The 22,032-nt window shown below is 45.4% G+C and overlaps 1 protein-coding gene across 1 annotated transcript; it reads right to left on the bottom strand.

Annotated features, from left to right (window-relative positions):
* Positions 1–325: 325 nt before the first annotated feature.
* On the bottom strand, positions 326–18,635 carry LOC144509683 (calglandulin-like). Its single transcript, XM_078238463.1, has 5 exons — positions 18,402–18,635; positions 13,549–13,717; positions 9,523–9,667; positions 786–886; positions 326–679 (listed from the first exon to the last, which is right to left on the bottom strand). The coding sequence occupies exons 1-5, from the start codon at positions 18,402–18,404 to the stop codon at positions 633–635; spliced, it is 465 nt and encodes a 154-aa protein (XP_078094589.1). The 5' UTR covers positions 18,405–18,635; the 3' UTR covers positions 326–632.
* Between the last annotated feature and the right edge of the window lie 3,397 nt (positions 18,636–22,032).

Genomic DNA, 22,032 nt, shown 5'->3' on the forward strand with positions numbered 1-22,032 from the left:
ACACACAGTAACATACAGACACACAGAGAAAAACACAGACACATACGGTAACATACAGACACACACACAGAAAACACAGAAAAACATACACAAACATAGAGAAAAGCATGCAGACACACACATAGACAGACACACACACAGACAAACACACAGAGAGACACACACAGAGACGTAAAAGTCCACCCAAACTGTGTTTTTCTTTAATACAGTAAGAAGTCTCACAACATCAGGTTAAAGTCCAACAGGTTTATTTGGTAGCAAATACCATAAGCTTTCGGAGCACTGCTCCTTCTTCAGATGGAGTGGAAATGTGCTCTCTTTCTGCTTTCTTTAATGTCAGCATTGTGAGAGCAGAGATATTCAACAGTTGGGAATGCTGAAGAATCAAAGTCCAATTTGGGACAATCGGGACACAATGAGACTTTCCGGATTGTTCTTCATGATTTTCAAAACTGAGGTGACAGTGTGTGATACTTTAAGACAGAACAAGACAAGGATTCAGAATTAAAAAATATCTATTTGTCGTCAGGTAAACGCTCTTGCTGTAACTGTTGACCATTCTGCAGTTAGTTATCTGCTGGATGAGGCACTTGTTTTTCACTCCCCGGGTGGAAATCCTCCTTCAGATCGCGTTACTTGATTAACTTAAAGGATTCGCCGGTCATCATGTCAACAAATTCTAGAAAAGAAATGGGGTTTGTGCGTCAGTTCAGCCTGACTGCAGCCTCGCCAGACCGATCCCCAAAGCAGCTACTAATCACCACACACCCAGGCTGCTGACTAACCTTGATAATCAATAGTTCCATCACCATCTTTATCAGCTTCTTTCATCATGTGCTCTGCTTCTTCCTCATTGAGAGGCTCCCCTGCATTCATCAGCACGTATCTTAGATAGAAAAAAGGCAAGTGTGAAGGTATCACGAAAACAGAAAACATTTTAGATGCAATTCAATAAAAATAAACGGTGGTTCCGTTACTAAACCGATCGCCTGAATCATACAGGCAGCGGCAGCACAATGCCTGTGCCCAGCTACTGCAATGAGACACACTGAATGTGGGAATCATAGAATCCCTGCAGTGCAGCAGGAGGCCATTCAGCCCATCGAGTCTGCACCGACCACAATCCTACCCAGGCCCCTATCACCATAACCCCACGCATTTACCCTAGCTAGTCCCCCTGACACTAAGGGGCAATTTTAGAATGGCCAATCCACCTAACCCGCACATCTTTGGACTGTGGGGAGAAATCGGAGCACCCGGAGGAAACCCATGCAGACACGGGGAGAACGTGCAGACTCTCCACAGACAGTGACCCAAGCCAGGAATTAAACCCGGGTCCCTGGCACTGTGAGGCAGCAGTGCCAACCATTGTGCCACCATGCCACCCCTTACAAATGTACCCTGCACATTTGGACATGACTGAAACTGCTTATTGGAAAATGCTCACCCACGAATAATGTTCAGTGAGGGTAGGATGGAACTAGATGAGGCACACCTGTCCCAACCTAATGGGAGGCAATAGCCTAGTGGTTTATCACTATTAGTCCAGAAACTCAGCTAATTTTCTGGGAACTTGGGTTCGAATCCCGCCACGGCAGATGGTGGAATTTGAATTCAATAAAAAATATCTGGAATTAAGAGTCTACTGATGACCATGAAACCATTGTTGATTGTCTGAAAACCCATCTGGTTCACTAATGTCCTTTAGGGAAGGAAATCTGCCGTCCTTACCTGGTCTGGCCTACATGTGACTCCAGAACCACAGCAATGTGGTGGACTCTCAACTGCCCTTTGAAATGGCCTAGCAAGCCACTCAGCACAAGGGCAACCAGGGATGGCAATAAATGCTGGCCCGCCAGTGATGCCCATGTCCCACGAATGAATATTTTTTAAAATCTGGACTCAGAAAAACGTGTGATCAGAGAGGCCGCAGTCTACATCCGCATGCTGGACTGGATCCCAAAGGATAGTTTATCCTGTAAAGTTATTCCTGTGGTCAGTGGCTTCAGGAGGGAAGAGGAGAAAGTTGGATGGGAAATGTTTCAATTTTGAATAAAGTGCAGAGTGAAAACAGTTATTAGATCAGGAAGAATTAATATTATTAGATCCATGGTTACAGTTCAATATTGTGATATTTGTATGTTGGGGGCTTGGAGTGTGTCCTGCCCTTTAAGAGTGCAGGGCATGCGACCCTTGAGGTGGGAATAGCCGCTCCCAGGGTGGAACCGAGTTAAACACCCCAGGATCTGACTATGGGACAGTACACACCTGTAGTGTGTCTGTTACAAGGCCGACTTTGTGGTTCTTCTTGCACCAAACTTTGATAAGTACACTCATAATTAATATTCATTCTTTTTTTCCCTAAATCAATAGTTTCAATATTGATTTAAGGAATTAGTTAATTATATTACGGGCAGTTATTGAATAAGCATGAAGCATGGTCAGAAATGAAAATAAAAATTACAGCCTGCTCTTTGTGTTCTGGTATAGAGTGGAATCTGATTGCAGTTCCCCAGTGCAGACGCGGTAAAGTGAAACAGGGCATCAGAGAGATCTGAGTAATAACAGGGAATAGATCATCATTATGGTTGAATGGAACTCGTGCTACTCTTAGATTTATTGCAGCTCTTTAGATGGAATTTCTAGTGCAGTGTCTCGAGTTTGCTGGAAAGATGGTTCTTTCCTTCCCAAAACCCCCAATCCAAGCAGAACATCGCCACAGGTCCTATCATAGCAGATGTACGCTCGCCCTCTACTGGCATCAGGCTGGGAATAACACCTGTTCTTACAAATTAACTGGGACTTTGGGACATTTCATGAACACATTAGGGCTGGCATTCTGTCCCGGGTACAGAGCTGACATGACCAAAGCACAGAGCACTCAGCAAGCAGCGAAACCAATTGCATGTGACTTTGTTATGCCAGTTTATTGAAACCATTTCAGCGTGCTCCCTGCTCACATTGGACAGCACGGGGGGAAGGCAAAAGTAAAGTTTATTTATTAGTCACAAGTAAAGCTTTACATTAACACTGCAATGAAGTTATCATAGAATCCCTACAGTGCAGAAAGAGGCCATTTGGCCCATCGAGCCTGCACTGACCACAATCCCACCCAGGCCCTACCCCCATATATTTTACCCGTTAATCCCTCTAACCTACGCATCCCTGGACACTAATGAGCAATTTAGCATGGCCAATCAACCTAACCCGCACACCTTTGGACTTGGGAGGAAACCAGAGCACCCAGATGAAACCCACGCAGACACGAGGAGAATGTGCAAACTCCACACAGACAGTGACCCAAGCCGGGAATCGAACCCAGGTCCCTGGAGCTGTGAAGCAGCAGTGCTGACCACTGTGCTACCGTGCCACCCAGCACTGATCCAAAGTTGAAGTTATTGTGAAATTCCCCTAGTCACCACACTTCAGGTCAATGCACCTAACCAGCACGTCTTTCAGACTGTGGGAGGAAACCGGAGCACCCGGAGGAAACCCACGCAGACACAGGGAGAATGTGCAAACTCCACACAGACAGTGACCCAAACCAGGAATCGAACCTGGATCCCTGGCACTGTGAGGCAGCGATGCTAATCACTGTGCCACCTATCCAGTCAGCCAGCAACGCTTACAAGGCCGATGGGAAAATATAAAAAAGGATGCAGCGACTTAAAGGTAAGTGGCTGCACAGGTGGTTAAAAATATAAGTTTGAAAGACAGAATGTATCCTGCCCAAACACACCAGTCAAAGCAGGTGGTGTCCGCAATGTTGTCTGTTCCAGCCGCACAGCCAGCTTTCCAGGTTTGCTTTGGCACAATCTGGGGATGGGTCCAAGCCCATTCCAACAGGAGAAGGAGATTTGATTGTCACTGCATGAGTGAAAGGTTTACTGCTGACTGCTTGTTTCAACCCCTCCAGCTGCCTTTCACAAGCAGACACCAAATGCACTGAAGCTGCATTGACTCAATTTACTGACCCTACAAAGACAACCCTTGCCTGGTTGGGGTGAGAGGATGTAGAGTCTAAGGAAAACGATGGGGGAGATGTGTTGATATCATTCCCACACCATTTACATATCACATTAATGTTCTTGCATATTATAGAATCCTTACAGTGCAGAAGAAGGCCTTTCAGCCCATCGGGTCAGCACCAGCTCTCCAACAGAACATCTTACCCAGGCCCTATCCCCATAACCCCACATATTGATTCCTCTAATTCCCCCTAACCTGCCCATCTTTGGACATTAAGGGGCAATGTAGCATGGCTAATCCACCTAATCTCCACATCTTTGGACTGTGGGAGGAAACCAGAGCACCCGGAGGAAACCCACGCAGACACGGGGAGAATGTGCAAACTCCACACAGACAGTGCCTGAGGCCAGGATTGAAACCGGGTCCCTGGCACTGTGAGGCAGCAGTGCTAACCACTGTGCCACCGTGCTGCCCCTGGTTTAGTTGGAAGCTTTCTGCCCATGCAGAATTCTATAATATGGTTCACGAAAGAGGTGGAATGTCTTGTGAAAAGGAAGAGGGAAGCTTATGTAGGGATGAGGAAACAAGGTTCAGATGGCTCGATTGAGGGTTACAAGTTAGCAAGGAATGAGCTGAAAAAGGGGCTTAGGAGAGCTAGGAGGGGACACGAGAAGTCCTTGGCGGGTCGGATCAAGGAAAACCCCAAGGCTTTTTACTCTTATGTGAGGAATAAAAGAATGACCAGGGTGAGGTTAGGGCCGGTCAAGGACAGTAGTGGGAACTTGTGTATGGAGTCAGTAGAAATAGGTGAGGTGATGAATGAATACTTTTCTTCAGTGTTCACCAAGGAGAGGGGCCACGTTTTTGAGGAAGAGAAGGTGTTACAGGCTAATAGGCTGGAGGAAATAGATGTTCAGAGGGAGGATGTACTGGCAGTTTTGAATAAACTGAAGGTCGATAAGTCCCCTGGGCCTGATGAAATGTATCCTAGGATTCTTTGGGAGGCAAGGGATGAGATTGCAGCGCCTTTGGCTTTGATCTTTGGGTCCTCGCTGTCCACGGGGATGGTGCCAGAGGACTGGAGAATGGCGAATGTTGTTCCTCTGTTTAAGAAAGGGAATAGAAATGACCCTGGTAATTATAGACCGGTTAGTCTTACTTCGGTGGTTGGTAAATTGATGGAAAAGGTCCTTAGAGATGGGATTTACGACCATTTAGAAAGATGCGGATTAATCCGGGATAGTCAGCACGGATTCGTGAAGGGCAAGTCGTGCCTCACAAATTTGATAGAATTTTTTGAGGAGGTAACTAAGTGTGTTGATGAAGGTAGGGCAGTTGATGTCAGATACATGGATTTTAGTAAGGCGTTTGATAAGGTCCCCCATGGTTGGCTTATGATGAAAGTGAGGAGGTGTGGGATAGAGGGAAGGTTGGCCGATTGGATAGGTAACTGGCTGTCTGATCGAAGACAGAGGGTGGTGGTGGATGGAAAACTTTCAGATTGGAGGCAGGTTGCTAGCGGAGTGCCGCAGGGATCAGTGCTTGGTCCTCTGCTCTTTGTGATTTTTATTAATGACTTAGAGGAGGGAGCTGAAGGGTGGATCAGTAAATTTGCTGATGACACCAAGATTGGTGGAGTAGTGGATGAGGTGGAGGGCTGTTGTAGGCTGCAAAGAGACATAGATAGGATGCAAAGCTGGGCTGAAAAATGGCAAATGGAGTTTAACCCTGATAAATGTGAGGTGATTCATTTTGGTAGGACAAATTTAAATGTGGATTACAGGGTCAAAGGTAGGGTTCTGAAGACTGTGGAGGAACAGAGAGATCTTGGGGTTCATATCCACAGGTCTCTAAAGGTTGCCACTCGAGTGGATAGAGCTGTGAAGAGGGCCTATAGTGTGTTAGCTTTTATTAACAGTGGGTTGGAGTTTAAGAGCCCTGGGGTTATGCTGCAACTGTACAGGACCTTGGTGAGACCACATTTGGAATATTGTGTGCAGTTCTGGTCACCTCACTATAAGAAGGATGTGGAAGCGCTGGAAAGAGTGCAGAGGAGATTTACCAGGATGCTGCCTGGTTTGGAGGGTAGGTCTTATGAGGAAAGGTTGAGGGAGCTAGGGCTGTTCTCTCTGGAGCGGAGGAGGCTGAGGGGAGACTTAATAGAGGTTTATAAAATGATGAAGGGGATAGATAGAGTGAATGTTCAAAGACTATTTCCTCGGATGGATGGAGCTATTACAAGGGGGCATAACTATAGGGTTCGTGGTAGGAGATACAGGAAGGATATCAGAGGTAGGTTCTTTACGCAGAGAGTGGTTAGGGTGTGGAATGGACTGCCGGCAGTGATAGTGGAGTCAGACACTTTAGGAACATTTAAGCGGTTATTGGATAGGCACATGGAGCACACCAGGATGATAGGGAGTGGGATAGCTTGATCTTGGTTTCAGATAAAGCTCGGCACAACATCGTGGGCCGAAGGGCCTGTTCTGTGCTGTACTGTTCTATGTTCTATGCAGAGTGATATCCTTAGAAAATATTCCAATGCATTCCTGGCCTGTCTCACACTTTCTATCCTTTGGAAACTTGTAGTCCTCTGTACTTTGCAGCCTGTGTCCTAACTCACATCTAACTCTCGATTATCCCTGTGCTCACTGACCTGCACTGACTCCTGCTTAGCAATGGCTCAATTTTAAAATCGTCATTGTCATTTTTAAATGCCTCCCTATCTCTGTAATATCCTCCAGCCCTACATTCCTCTGCACTCCTCTTGAGCATCGTTCCACCAATGGTTTCAAAGGGAGGTAGAGAGAAAACAGGGTATTATAGACCAGTAAGCCTGACGTTGATAGTGGGGAAAGTTCTAGAATCCATTATCAAGTAGCAGGATTGGACAGAGTCAGCATGAATTTATGAAAGGGAAATCAAATCTACTGGAATTCTTCAAGGATGTAACTAGTAGAGTTGACAAAGGGGAACCAATGAATGTGGTTTATTTGGAGTTTCAGAAGGCTTTCAACAAAGTCCCACATAAGAGATTAATGTATAAAATGAAAGTGCATGGGATTGGGGTAATGTATTGAGATGGATAGAAAACTGGTTGGCAGACAGGAAACAAAGTGGGGCGGGATTGTGGTCGGTGCAGACTTGATGGGCCGAATGGCCTCCTTCTGCACCATAAGGATTCTATGATTCTATGAATCGTAGAAATAAATGGGTCGTTTTCCGAATGGCAGCCAGTGACTAGTGGGGTACCACAGGGATCAGTGCTGGGACCCCGGCTATTCACGATATATATTAATGATTTGGAAGAAGGAACTAAATGTAATACCTCCAAATTTGCAGATGACACAAAGTTGGGTGGGAGGGTGAGCTGTGAGGAGGATGCAGAGATGCTTCAGTGTGATTTGGACAGGCTGACTGTGTGAGCATCTGCATGGCAGATGCAGTACAATGTGGATAAAAGTGAGGTTATCCACTTTGGTAGCAAAAACATCTGAATGGCCATAAATTAGGAGAGGGGAATGTGCAACGAGACCTGGGTGTTCTCGTACCCCAGTCACTGAAGGTAAGCGCGCAGGTGCAGCAGGCGGTAAAATAAAGCAAATGGCATGTTGGCCTTCATTGCGAGAGGATCTGAGTACAGGAGCAGGATGTCGTGATGAAGTTATACGAGGCCTTGGTGAGCCACACCTGGAGTATTGTGTGCAGTTTTAGTCTCCTTATCAGAGGAAAGGGTTCTTTCTCTAGAGGGAGTGCAGAGAAAGTTTACTAGACTGATTCCTGGGATGGCAGGTCTGACGTATGAGGAGCGATTTAGTCGGTTAGGATACACTCGCTGGGGTTCAGAAGAATGAGGGGGGAAACTCATAGAAACCTATAAAATTCTAACAGGACTAGACAGGGTAGATGCAAGAAGGATGTTCCCGATGGTGGGGGTGTCCAGAACCCAGGGTCACAATCTGAGGGTACAGGGTAGAGTATTTAGAACTGAGATAAGGAGAAATTTCTTCACCCAGAGAGTGGTTAGTGTGTGGAATTCACTACCACAGAAAGCAGTTGAGGTCAAAATATTGTATGTTTTCAAGAAGCAGTTCACTTGGGGTGAATGAGATTAAAGGATATGGGGGAGGGAAGGCAGGATCAGACTATTGAATTGGGTGATCAGTCATGATCATAATGAATGGCGCAGCAAGCTTGAAGGGCCGAATGGCCACCTCCTGCTTCCCTAAGCTGCAGAGTTCTCTCCCTAAATATCTCCACCTTCCTTTCCTCCTTTAAGATTCTCCATAAACCCGACTCCTTTCATCAACCATTCGATCACCGGTTTTGATATCACCTTATGTTGCTTCATATCAAAGTTAATTTGATTATTCTCCTGTGAAGAACTTTGCGACCCTGAAGGCAACTGTGTAAGGAGTGAAATTAGGGAACATTTCTAAACACAGAGGGCGCTAGAAGTTTGAAAATTCACTTCCACGGATGACAATCGATGCTTGATCTATTTGTAAATTTAAATCTGGGATTGATAGATTCCTCTTCTCCTTTTTCAGTTCTCTGTCCAAAAGCAGGTCTGACACAAAGCACCGTGACCTCCACCGTGGGTAGGACAAGGAGCCAGAATGGGGTCAGACCCCACCTTGTTGGCACCAATCTGATTCACACCAGCACCTGAGAACGGTGCATAGTCTTGGCGTGGAAAATTATTCCTGTGAAGATGCTGGAAATCTATCACAGACATTTTTGCAAAATTTCTACTGCTACCCAGAGACGGCCAATCAGAACTCCAAAATCTTGATTCACACCATCAACAATATATTAATGGTCATTGACTGGTCATTGCCAGCATTGACTTGATGGGCTGAATATCCTCCTTCTGTGCAATAATGACTCTAGAATTCATCTCATGGTTATTTGTGGGATCTTACAAATGATAAAATTGAACAATCTCCCCACATAGCCAGAGTCAATGTACTTTAACATTGTGAAGCTCTTTGAAACCTTTCTGAGAAGCTGCTGTATCAATTCAAGGCTTTGATGTTTTTCATCCTTCTTAACATTTATATCCCCATTATTCAAGCCATTATTCATCCTATAAATTACAGTGCCCCAGCCCAATAGCACATCAAAGATATTGTTCTCCAAAACATTTGAGCAGCTCTGTCTGATCTTTTGCTACAACCTTCAATCATGATTTAAATTCCAAGGTTTTTTTTCCTGAACTGCTCCAAAATGGCAACACCAAGAAAAGCGAAACTGATCGAATTGGTGGTTTAAGGGATGTCTTGTAGCAAGGTGTAAATTTTGATCATGCTTTGTGGAAACACAGAGTGAGGTAACACTTTGACATTTAGCAACAAATAATGGGATGAACCCTTTTATGAGAATTGATTTACAAGTGTAGTCAATATTTACAGAGCACATTACATAGAGCACTAGGAAAACGAGCAAAAACTACAAGTATAGATTCTAAACATCTTCAGGATAAATCTGAACATAGCTTAGATCACACCTCCTGTTGCTGCTGAAACTAACTGTGGCGGTGAAATTACTCACTTTAAGGTGTTCCAGTCAATGTAACCCTTTCTGTCTGGGTCAAACACCAAGAACGCTTCCTTCAGTTCTTTATCCTGATTCTTTGATTTTTCATGGTAATCTCCCATCAGGGCCAGGAAGTTGTCACAGTTGAATGTACCTTTCCCTGTCACAGAAATACCATTGTGAATTTCTTTCTCTGTACAACTGTACATGTGACAAGAGATTTCTCTTTTAACTTTCGCTGTTATCATTTCAGTTTCAGGTCAGTTAATGGTCTCCGCTAAGAGCTGCTATTATTGAACGGTGGAATATCAAGCCCTCATCGAAGGAAATTAACCTGCATTTTGAACCATGCATCCATTTCTATTTTATGCAACATTTCCTCTTCTGCCTCATGCCCCAGTTCACCCCCATTGGTCAATCGCTTGAGATATCTCACCCAAGTATTTCACAAACACGGCTACACGTTTGAGACCGAGCCTTTCGCTTAAATGATGTCCACACTTTGTCACGGACTCTCTCACACACACTCACTTACACACTCACTCACTTACACACTCACTCACTTATGCACTCACTCACTTACACACTCACTCACTTACACACTCACTCACTTACACACTCACTCATACACACTCACTCACTTACACACTCACTCACTTACACACTCACTCATACACACACACTCATTTACACACTCCCTCACTTACACACACACTCACTTACACACTCACTCACTTACACACTCCCTCACTTACACACTCACTCACTTACACACTCACTCACTTACACACTCCCTCATACACACACACTCACTTACACACTCACTCACTTACACACTCCCTCATACACACACACTCACTTACACACTCACTCACTTACACACTCCCTCATACACACACACTCACTTACACACTCCCTAATACACACACACTCACTTACACACTCCCTCACTTACACACTCACTCACTTACACACTCACTCACTTACACACTCCCTCACACACTCCCTCACTTACACACTCACTCACTTACACACTCACTCACACACACACACTCACACACTCACTCACTTACACACTCACTCACACACACACACTCACTTACACACTCACTCACTTACACACTCACTCACACACACACACACTCACTTACACACTCACTCACTTACACACTCACTCACACACACACACTCACTTACACACACTCACTCACTTACATACTCACTCACACACACACACTCACTTACACACTCACTCACTTACACACTCACTCACACACACCCACAGACTGCACCTGGGATTGTTTGGTAGCAATTGAGGGATAACTGTGGCATTGATACACTGACTGGGATCAATAAACACAGAATGGACCAGGAACTGAACCCGAAACCTTCCCAATCTGTTCAACCCAGTACTGACCAATACAGGGTAATAAACCTGAGCCACCACACCAAACAAAAACAGAAGATGCTGGAAAAACCCAGCAGATCTGACAGCATCTGTACAGAGAGAATAGGGCCAACGTTTCAAGTCGAGAGGTTTTGAGTACAGGAGCAGGGATGTGTTGTTGCAATTATACAGGGCCTTGGTGAGGCCACACCTAGAGTATCGTGTGCAGTTCTGGTCTCCTTTTCTGAGGAAGGATGTTCTTGCTCTCGAGGGAGTGCAGCGAAGGTTTACCAGGCTGATTCCGGGGATGGCGGGACTGATGTATGAGACAGATTGGCTAGGTTAGGATTGTATTCGCTGGAGTTCAGATGAATGAGGGAGGAGCTCATAGAGACTTATAAAATTCTAACAGGACTAGACAGGGTAGATGCAGGAAGGATGTTCCCGATGGTGGGGGAGTCCAGAAGCAGGGGTCACAGTCTGAGGATTCGGGGTAGACCATTTAGGACAGAGATGAGGAGACATTTCTTCACCCAAAGAGTGGTGAGCCTGTGGAATTCATCACCGCAGGAAGTAATTGATGCCAAAACATTGAATGTATTCAAGAAGCGGCTGGATATAGCACTTGGGGTGAATGGGATCAAAGATTATGGGGAGAAAGCAGGGTTAGACTATTGAGTTGGACGATCAGCCATGACTGTAATGAATGGCGGAGCAGGCTCGAAGGGCTGAATGGCCTCCTCCTGCTCCTATCTTCTATGTTTCTAAGTCTGGATGACCTTTCTCAGCTCTGACGAAGGGTCACCCAGACTCGAAATGTTGGCTCTATTCGCTCTCCACAGATGCTGTCAGACCTGCTGAGATTTTCCAGTATTTTCTGGGGGGTTTTTCAGATTCCAACATCTGCAGTAATTTGCTTCTATCTTATTGTTTTGGCAACATCTGCTAGATTAAACTGAAGGACATGGAGTTCCCAAGTCCATTATTGAGACCTGAGGGAGCAGGTCTGGAAGGACCCTGTCCTGTAGGTGAGTTGGAAAGTTTATCTATCTGGGTGGAAGTTGTAGCTTGTAGAGTTATCTTAGTCCCACTCTTTGTAGCTTTAGTGTAAGCAATTTCTACTGCACCTTCTCTCCTGAGATGCTCACACAGGGTACATACCCATTTGCATCTGCAGCCCTCTGCTATAAGAACATAAGGACATAAGAAATAGGAGCAGGAGTAGGCCATCTAGCCCCTTAAGCCTGCTCCACCATTCAATAAGATCATGGCTGATCTGATAGTGGGTTCAGTTCCACTTACCCGCCCGCTCCCTATAACCCTTAATTCCCTTAATGGTTAACAATCTATCGATCTGTGACTTAAACACATTTAACGAGGTAGCCTCCACTGCTTCATTGGGCAGAGAATTCCAAAGATTCACTACCCTCTGGGAGAAGAAGTTCCTCCTCAACTCTGTTCTAAATTGACTCCCCTGTATTTTGAGGCTATGCCCCCTAGTTCTTGTTTCCATTGTAAGTGGAAATAACCTCGCTGCTTCTACCCTGTCTAGCCCCTTCGTTATCTTATATGTCTCTATAAGATCTCCCCTCAACTTTCTAAACTCCAATGAGTACAGGCCCAGTCTACTCAATCTCTCCTCATAAGCTAACCCCCTCGTCTCCGGAATCAACCTGGTGAACCTAAGCTTGACCAGGGGCTGCTTTTCATATGAATAACTCTGCAGCAATGTAACCACCTGAGACAGAGGATTCATTTCTCACTCAAGATCCAAACACACTTTCCAGGGAATGTGGACAGTGCTGAGAGGCACAAACTGGTTCTGTTCCATCCATAACTTGGGATGATGGCGCCAATTGTAACCTTTCTAATGTCACTGAACCAGCTCAGTTTAACGATAGCCGCCTCCTGGTAATAATCACTTGCCACCACATCAGGTGGCTCATTTATCTACTGAGTCTTTAGAAAGATGCTAACCTCCCAGATAAACTAACAACTCAATAACAGCTTCTTCCCTGCTGCCATCAGACTTTTGAATGGACCTATCACATATCGAGCTGATCTTTCTCTATACCCTCGCTATGATTGTAACACTGCATTCTGAACCCTGTCCTTTCCTTCTCTATGAATGGTATGCTTTGTCTGAATAGCGCGCAGAAAAACAATATTTTTCACTGTATATGATGTGGAGTTGGACTGGGGTGGGCACAGTAAGAAGATTCATAACACCAGGTTAAAGTCCAACAGGTTTATTTGGTAGCATGAGCTTTCGGAGCGCTGCTCCTTCATCAGATGAGTGATGAAGGATGAAGGGGCAGTGCTCTGAAAGCTCATGCCACCAAATAAACCTGTTGGACTTTAACCTGGTGTTATGAGACTTCTTACTGTTTCACTGTATACGAATGCATGTGACAATAATAAATCAAATCAAACCGAACAAGTAGGTAATTCAGCCCATCACCCTCTGTGTCAGCTCTCTGGAAAGAGTTCTCCACCTATCCCCATTATATCCCCTGTTCTCCACAGATTATTAATATTGCTTTTATTTTACTGGCCAGTAGAATTTCTGATATTAATGTTACTTCACTTGTGAAGCATCATATTTGTCCGTTAGTACTGACATCACAGCGGAAGAGCCAAAAAGGTTTCCTCACCGTCTTTATCCACATCTTTCGCCATTTGTGCCAAGTCCCGTTTGGTCAGGTTGATGCCCAACAGACTCATGAGTTTGGCCAAATCAGCTGTTTTCACTAAACCGTTTCCTTCTTCATCGAACATCTCAAACACTCCTTTGTACTCGGCAAGTAGCTCAGCCGTCAATGACTGTAAATGTCATAAATGAATGACAAACAATTAAAACAAAGAACAGTGGGTTTTTAAAATTCTTTTGTGGGCTGTGGGCGTCGCTGGCAAGGCCATCACTTGCTGCCCATCCCTAATTGCCCATGAACTGAGTGGCTTGCTGGGCCATTTCAGAGGTTGGTAAAACTCAGCCACATTGCCGTGAGTCTGGAGTCACATGTCGGCCAGGCCGGGTAAGGACGGCAGATTTCTTTCCCTAAACGGCATTACTGAGCAAAACAGTCAGCAATTGCTCTAAGCCCAGATGTTTATCATAGAATTCCTACATTACAGAAGGAGGTAATTCGACTCATTGACTCAGTGCTGAAAGTCGTGTTTGACGAATCTACTGGACTTTTATGAAGATGTCACTAGTGCGGTTGACAGAGGGGAACCGGTGGATGTGGTGTTTTTAGATTTCCAGAAGGCGTTCGATAAGGTGCCTCACAAAAGGTTGCTGCAGAAGATTGGGGTACACGGAGTTAGGGGTAAGGTGTTGGCGTGGATTGGGGATTGGCTATCTAACAGGAAGCAGAGAGTTGGGATAAATGGGTGCTTTTCTGGTTGGCAGTTGGTGAGCAGTGGCGTGCCGCAGGGATCGGTGCTGGGGCCTCAATTGTTTACCATTTACATAGATGATCTGGAGGAGGGGACTGAATCTAGGGTATTCAAGTTTGCTGATGACACGAAGGTGAGTGGGAAAGCGAATTGCGTGGAGGACGCGGAAAGTCTGCAGAGAGATTTGGATAGGCTGGGCGAGTGGGCGAGGATCTGGCAGATGGAATATAACGTTAGCAAATGTGAGGTTATCCACTTTGGAAGAAATAATAGTAAATTGGAATATTATTTAAATGGAGAAAAATTACATCGTGCGACTGTGCAGAGGGACCTGGGGGTCCTTGTGCACGAATCGCAAAAGCTCAGTCTGCAGGTGCAGCAGGTGATCAAGAAGGCGAATGGAATGTTGGCCTTTATCACGAGGGGGATAGAATATAAAAGCAGGGAGGTCTTGCTGCAACTGTACAAGGCACTGGTGAGGCCGCAACTGGAGTACTGTGTGCAGTTTTGGTCCCCTTATTTGCGAAAGGATATATTGGCCTTGGAGGGAGTGCAGAGAAGGTTCACCAGGTTGATACCGGAGATGAGGGGTGTAGCTTATGAGGAGAGATTAAACAGATTGGGTCTGTACTCGTTGGAGTTTAGAAGGATGAGGGGTGATCTTATAGAGACATATAAGATAATGAAGGGGCTGGATAGGGTAGAGGTGGAGAGATTCTTTCCACTTAGAAGGGAAACCAGAACTAGAGGGCACAGCCTCAAAATAAGGGGGGGCCGGTTCAGAACAGAGTTGAGGGGGAACTTCTTCTCTCAGAGGGTAGTGAATCTCTGGAATTCTCTGCCCATTGAAGTGGTGGAGGCTTCCTCGTTGAATATGTTTAACTCACGGGTAGATAGTTTTCTGATCGATAAGGGAATTAGGGGATATGGGGAGCAGGCGGGTAAGTGGAACTGATTCGCTTCAGATCAGCCATGATCTTGTTGAATGGCGGGGCAGGCTCAAAGGGCCAGATGGCCTACTCCTGCTCCTATTTCTTATGTTCTTATGTTCACTGACCAAAAGCATCTTACCCAGGCCCTACCTCCATAACTCCACATATTTACCCCACTAATTCCCCTAACTTATACATCTTTGGACCCTTGGGGGCAATTTAGCATGGCCAATCCACCTAACCTGCACATCTTTGGAGTGTGGGCGGAAACCGGAGCACCCGGAGGAAACCCACGCAGACACGGGGAGAACGTGCAAATTACACACAGACAGTGACCCAAGGCCAGAATGGAACCTGGGTCCCTGGCACTCTGAGACAGCAGTGCTAACCACAGTGCCACCATGCTGCCCTTAATTTAGACATTCTTTCTCCTTTTTCACACACAGGTCCCCCCCCCCCCCCACCCCCCCACCCCCCCGCACAATTCTCTGGTTGTAAGGGAGAGAAACAGAGCCATTTTCTGGCAGCTGTTAATGGGACCTGGATGCTAATCAACAGCAGGGCCTGAATAACCCTCTACATTTCCTTTATTCCCGACGGAGAAGGAGGTAGCTCCACTCAGGAATTATCCATTTGGAAAATCCAGTCATGAACCAATGGCCTAGCTCTCTATAAGCTGTGTGTTCATTCACCAAACCACAGCACTGCCATTCAACCCAGGCACGGTGACCAGCCGTGCTTCGGGGTGGGGTGGGCTTCGTAACAATTATGTCATTATTTGCTGACATGACCTCTGTCCCATCCTCCAGCTGTGCTCGTCATCTCTCTGCCCCGCCCCCCCACTCCTCCCCCAGACTGGCTCCTCCTTGTTCCATTGGCTGATGCACCCAGGCAGGTCTCCACTCAGAGCTGGGTTATGTCAGCTGTCCCTGTCGGAATGGCAGAAGGATCTATTTAGGGCTTTAGAAGACAAAGCAGCAAGACAAGGAAATGGAAGGGAAGGGGAAAAGATGGTGACTGGAGAGGAAGGAATGGGAGGCCAGAGGAGGATAGGAAGAGGCGAGGAGGGGGTGAAAGAAAGGGAAAGGAGGGGGGCTAGAATGGAAGGTGTGAGAGTGGAGATATTGGATAGAGGGCTGGGGGTGGGGAGGTTGGAAATGGATGACTCAAGAGGGGGACAGAATGGATAATGAGGGGAGGAAATGAATTGTAGTGAAATTTTTAGATGGTACAGGACAGAGGATTCGCTTTTAGAAATTCCAGGATCATTTGAGAATATTCCCAACAAATTTGAGGTTCAGCTGCCATTCCATTACATTCCCCCATCTGATTCAATTATTATTTTTTCAATTGATGATCACATGCAGCACTTCAGTTCCAGGGATGGATTGGAGAACTGAGACTGATTTCCTTGAAGAAGAGAAGGTTAAGAGGAGATTTGAACAAGGTTTACAAGTCACAAGAGATCGGAACAGACAAGATAGGGCGAAATTATTTCCATTGGCGGAAGGATCGAGAAGCAAAGGGCATGTATTTGAGATAATTGACAAAAGGAGCAATGGAAACTTGAGAAGGCACATTCTTACACAGCGAGTGGTTAGGATCGGGAATGGACTGCCTGAGATTGTGGTGGAGGCAGATTCACACAGCGAGTGGTTAGGATTGGGAATGGACTGCCTGAGAGTGTGGTGGAGACAGATTCACACAGCGAGTGGTTAGGATCGGGAATGCACTGTCTGAGAGTGTGGTGGAGACAGATTCACACAGTGAGTGGTTAGGATCGGGAATGGACTGTCTGAGAGTGTGGTGGAGGTCAATTGAGGAATTTAAGAAGGAGTTGGATTCTTATCTGAAAAGGAAGAATGTGCAGGGTTATGGGTAGAAGGCAAGGGAACATTTCTGGGTAAATTGCTCTTTCAGAGAGCTAGTACAGACACAATGGGCTGAATGGCCTCCTTGTGTGCTGTGACCATTCCGTGATAATCATTGATGACAACATCTTTTCACTAGTTTATTGCACATATTAATGTCAACTTGCCAAACTGATTCAAACTGCTTTCAGCCACATTGTTCCAGAAACTTCAAATAAATCATTTTAATCTAGAAAGTCGTTGAACTCTTTCAGAGCAGGGATTTGCATTTTTATTTAAATTATTATATTCAAAATACTATTTTGATCATAAAATTAATAACTTGCAACAGTTATTAACATGCAAAACTCATGAATTGAATTGAATTGTGACAAGATAGGGACTAGCAATGGGAGGCAGAGTGCGCAATGTCTACTCTGATTCCCCTCATGTTGGTCCACTTCTGCTGAAACCACTTGCAGAGACTTACTGTCACTCTGGCTGTGCTCAGTCCAACAAAGCCAGACTTTGTATAACTCTTGAGTTAAGTTAAAGTTAAACTAAGTTTATTTATTAGTCACAAGTAGGCTTACGTTAACACTGCAATGAAATTACAGCGAAAATCCCCTAGTCGCCACACTCCGGTGCCTGTTCGGGTACACTGGGGGAGAATTTAGCACGGCCAATGCACCTAACCTGCATATCTTTGGACTGTGGGAGGAAACCGGAGCATCCGGAGGAAATCTACGCAGACACGGGGGAACGTATAGACTCCACACAGACAGTGACCCAAGCCAGGAATCGAACCCGGGTCCCTGGCGCTGTGAGCAGCAGTGCTAACCACTGTGCCGCCGTGTCGCCCAGTACAGCAGAGACAATGGATTCATCAGTTATACTGGTCAGGAGCCAAATTCTACCTTTTAACTTCATTGTTTAGATGCGTTTCTACAAAACACAGAAAACTTTCTACATTGCATTCATCAACTCTGTGAAAATGCTAATTTATTAAAACTTTTTCTGGTTCTCAGCCACTTTTAGAGTTGCCCAATGTCCTCTCACGGCACATTTTAAAACCTTGGATATTCGTATGCGATGCAACAGCTGATAAAATTACTTCGGGAGCTAAGTCAAAAACTTCATTTCAAAACAATTAATCTCACCAAAGAAACCTGGGCCCCTATCTCACAGTTAGATATCTAATTATGCCACACACCCGATCTGCCATGAAGCCTACATTCAGAAATGCCCAGTTTCTATCAGTTTTTAACGTGAGGGACCAATTTCTAATTGTCCACAGAAATGCCAGTCTGTCCCAGTTTCACTCACCATGTTGCTGTAACTGCCAGAACAGTGATCGAGATCAGCCTTGCTCTACCAGTGATCCAACCCACACAGAAAACCGTTACATCTTTTACTTTATTGAAGAGAGTAAGTCCATGAAAGCCCAGTGGAATTGACAGTTAAGGTTGCCTTTTATGGTTCAATTGAGAGCCTCATTGGATCCTATTTCTGGATGGGTGTATGTTCACTTTCTTATGTGAGTTTTCTTGCGCTGATTTCCTGGTGATAAAGGATTGCACAGAGTTATTCTGAAGTCTGAACAGTGTTAAAACTATCTTCCTTTGAGATGAAGCAACATTGTTTATTCAAGACTAAATAATTCTTTCGCGCCTACACCACCATCGGTATCTGTGAATGTTCATTAGAATCATAGAATCCCTGCAGTGCAAAAAGAGGCCATTTGGCCCATCGACTCTGCAGCAACTCTCCAAAACAGCATCCCACCCAGGCCCTCCCCTATCCCCTTTACCCCATGCATTTACCATGGCTAATTCACACATCTTTGGACTGTGGGAGGAAATCAGACCACCCGGAGGAAACCCATGTAGACATGGGGAGAACGTGCAAACTTCACACAGACAGTGACCCGAGGCCGGAATTGAACCCGGGTCCCTGGCGCTGTGAGGCAGCAATGCTAACCACTGTGCCACCATGCTGTAGAAAATATGAAAGGTTTTGTTGGGGCAAATAGTGAAAGGTTATTTGTAAAGGTTTATAAAGAGTCCAACAACAAGGTATAATTTCAAAAACGTCTTTTCACGCATGGAGTGTTTTGAGGATATGGAAAATTTGCTACAAGTGGCTATTGTGAGAACAACTGTAACCTAAATTAAATTATATTTTAAAACAAAGAATGTAAAACAATTGAAGAAACTTGCAGGTAAATGGGACTCGATTAGATACCAGACTGTGGCAGCAAACACACAAGAAGAATGGACCGAGGGCTTGAATCATTCTATAAATGATCTGTGATCATTAGGCCTCTTCCTCCCCAACCCAGAAAAGCTTTTCACCTTCCAATTCCTTTTTAAGGTTCCTACTTAAATGATGTGCATCTTTTTAAAATTCATTTGTAAGATATGGGTTTCACTGGCTGGGCCAGTATTTATTGCCCATCCCTAGTTGCCCTTGGAGGGCAGTTGAGAGTCAACCACATTGCTGTGGGTCTGGAGTCACATGTAAGCCAGACCGGGTAAGGACGGCAGATTTCCTTCCCTAAAGGACATTAGTGAACCAGATGAGATTTTATAACAATCGACAATGGTTTCATGGTCATCAGTAGGTTCTTAATTCCAGATATTTTTTATTGAATTCAAATTCCACCATCTGCCGTGATGTGATTCAAACCCAGGTCCCCAGAAGATTAGCTGAGTTTCTGGATTAATAGTCCAGCGATAATACCACGAGGCCATCGCCTCCCCCTGTCACTCCATCCAGTGTTGACGGAGAATCTACACTAAAATATTAACCCATCAATTCTCTGAGTCAGTGGATGTCAGTGGAGTTTCCAGCTGTTTCTGCAATATCCACATGTTGTTTATTCCACCAGAATGACGGGGCTTTAGAAGAAGTTTCTGTACATTTGTTTTTTTTTACATGTTCAGGAAACGTGGCCATTTATTGTCCATCCCTAATTGCCCTTGAACTGAGTGGGCGGCACGGTAACGCAGTGATTAGCCATGCTGCGTCACAGTGCCAGGGTCCCGGCTTTGATTCCAGCCTTGAGTGACAGTCAAGGAGGAGCCTAGTAAACAGCAGCAGTGAAGCTCTGACTGGGACAGAGGTTAGAGTACATCGACTGCCCCAAACCCAGGCAGTAGCCACAGCGCTGAAGGTGCTGTGAGACTGTCTGTTACTGAGGTGACCCTGCTCTGTTACATCTAGGTGCGGAGGTCACCAGCTCACAGTCCGCTGGCAGGGTGAGGGTGCGGATCTCTGGGCATCATCAGGATGTTTGACCACATGAGGCATCACAAACAAAGTGTTGTCCTTACAAAGCGGGTATCCCCACTTGCTTTCTATGTGGGTCTACTGTGCAGCAAGGGGCAGTGATAGCAAGCGGAGACCCAGGCTGACGTTGCTCCCCAACCCCAGGGTCCTGAGGCTATATGGCACATCCTTACATCGTCCTGTAGACCAGCGAGCTCTGCAAACACTGCTGATGGTCAGATCTTTGTACTGGGTGTGTGGCCTGGCACTCAGGCTGGTGTCACACTGAGCAACAAAACTACAGGAGGAACTAAACATTCACAATTTATCACCTCTTGCTCCTGTGTATCACTAAACGATTAGATCCAAGTATACCTGACAGAGGAAATAGCTCGGGTGCAAACACTCACCGTGCCAATGTCAGGCAGAATTCCAAACCTCCCAGGCTTAGCACCAAAACAAAATGCTTCCATGTTTGTCGATTGGTGCTGTGGGTATTTCTCAGACTATTGGTTACTGTTACATTGGCGATATTCTCACTCGCTGCCGAAAATGCTCTCATCTCTCGCCAGCCATCATCTGTTTTCAGTTTGGAGACACTTAAAATGTGAACACTTGGATTTTATTGGCTGTTAAGAGTTTGGCCATTGCCTGAATTGTACTTTATTGTTTGTTTGGTGTTAATATTTGAGAGCAGATTCAATAAAACCAATGGTAAGTTTAATATCATCAGAGTAAATGATAGCCAATCTGGACATTGCTCTGGTCAAGTCACATGTTGATATTGTATCAATTTCCCTACACCCTGAGACGCAAGGGAGCACGTGCAGAGGACGGTGACATGGCCCAGCTCCTGAAAGGTAACTAGAACTTGATATCAAAAAGGAGTTCACAGGAAGAAATTAATTCCCTTAGCAGAGGAGTCAACAACACAGACTTAAAGGAATTGGTAGAAGGATTAGTTGGGAGTTGAGGGAAATCTTTACACCCAGAGGGTGGTGGCAAACTAGAACTCACTCTCTGAAATGGTGGTAGAGACAAGCCCTCATCATGGAAATGCACTTGAAGTGTTGTAACTGCTTGACCAGGAGATGGGGTGGCGGTGGTGGTGGCGGTGGTGGTGGTGGTGGCAGTATTGTCACTGGACTAGTAATCCAGAGACCTAGGGTGATGCTCCGGGGACCCGGGTTCAAATCCTGTCACGGCAGATGGTGAAATTTGAATTCAATAGACATCTCGAATTAAAAGTTGAATGATGAACATGAAACCATTATTGGAAAAACCCATCTGGTTCACTAATGTCCTTTCGGGGAGGAAATCTGCTGTCCTTACCTGGTCTGGCCTACATGTGACTCCAGAGCTATTAAAGTCAATCACAGTATTTACTGCCCTCAAGAATGGGCGATAAATACTGGCCTCGCCAGCAATGCCTACATATCATGAGTGAATAAAATAGGGATTAGGCTGGATAACTCCTTCAGTGAGGCTACATGGAGCCAGGGGTATTAACCACGTTGACTATACCATTCCTGCTCTGATGCACAATGTTGTGCTTCATATAAACACAAAGTGTTTTCTGTGTCTATCACAGAGAGAGAATCACTGTCCGGGGAGAGGGGGGGATCAAACATGGACCAATATGGTCAAAGGCAATGTTGCAATGACCCGCTTTGCCCCCTGGTCTCAA

This window comes from Mustelus asterias, chromosome 22, assembly GCF_964213995.1.
Source record: "Mustelus asterias chromosome 22, sMusAst1.hap1.1, whole genome shotgun sequence".
Lineage (NCBI taxonomy): Eukaryota > Metazoa > Chordata > Chondrichthyes > Carcharhiniformes > Triakidae > Mustelus > Mustelus asterias.

What these genes read in the sequence shown, in the direction of transcription:
- LOC144509683 (XM_078238463.1), bottom strand. An exon ending in GAAAGATGTGGATAAAGACG is followed by an intron (nt 9,668 to 13,548) that starts GTGAGGAAACCT and finishes TTTCTGTGACAG; the next exon opens with GGAAAGGTACATTCAACTGT. An exon ending in TGGAACTATTGATTATCAAG is followed by an intron (nt 680 to 785) that starts GTTAGTCAGCAG and finishes TTTCTTTTCTAG; the next exon opens with AATTTGTTGACATGATGACC.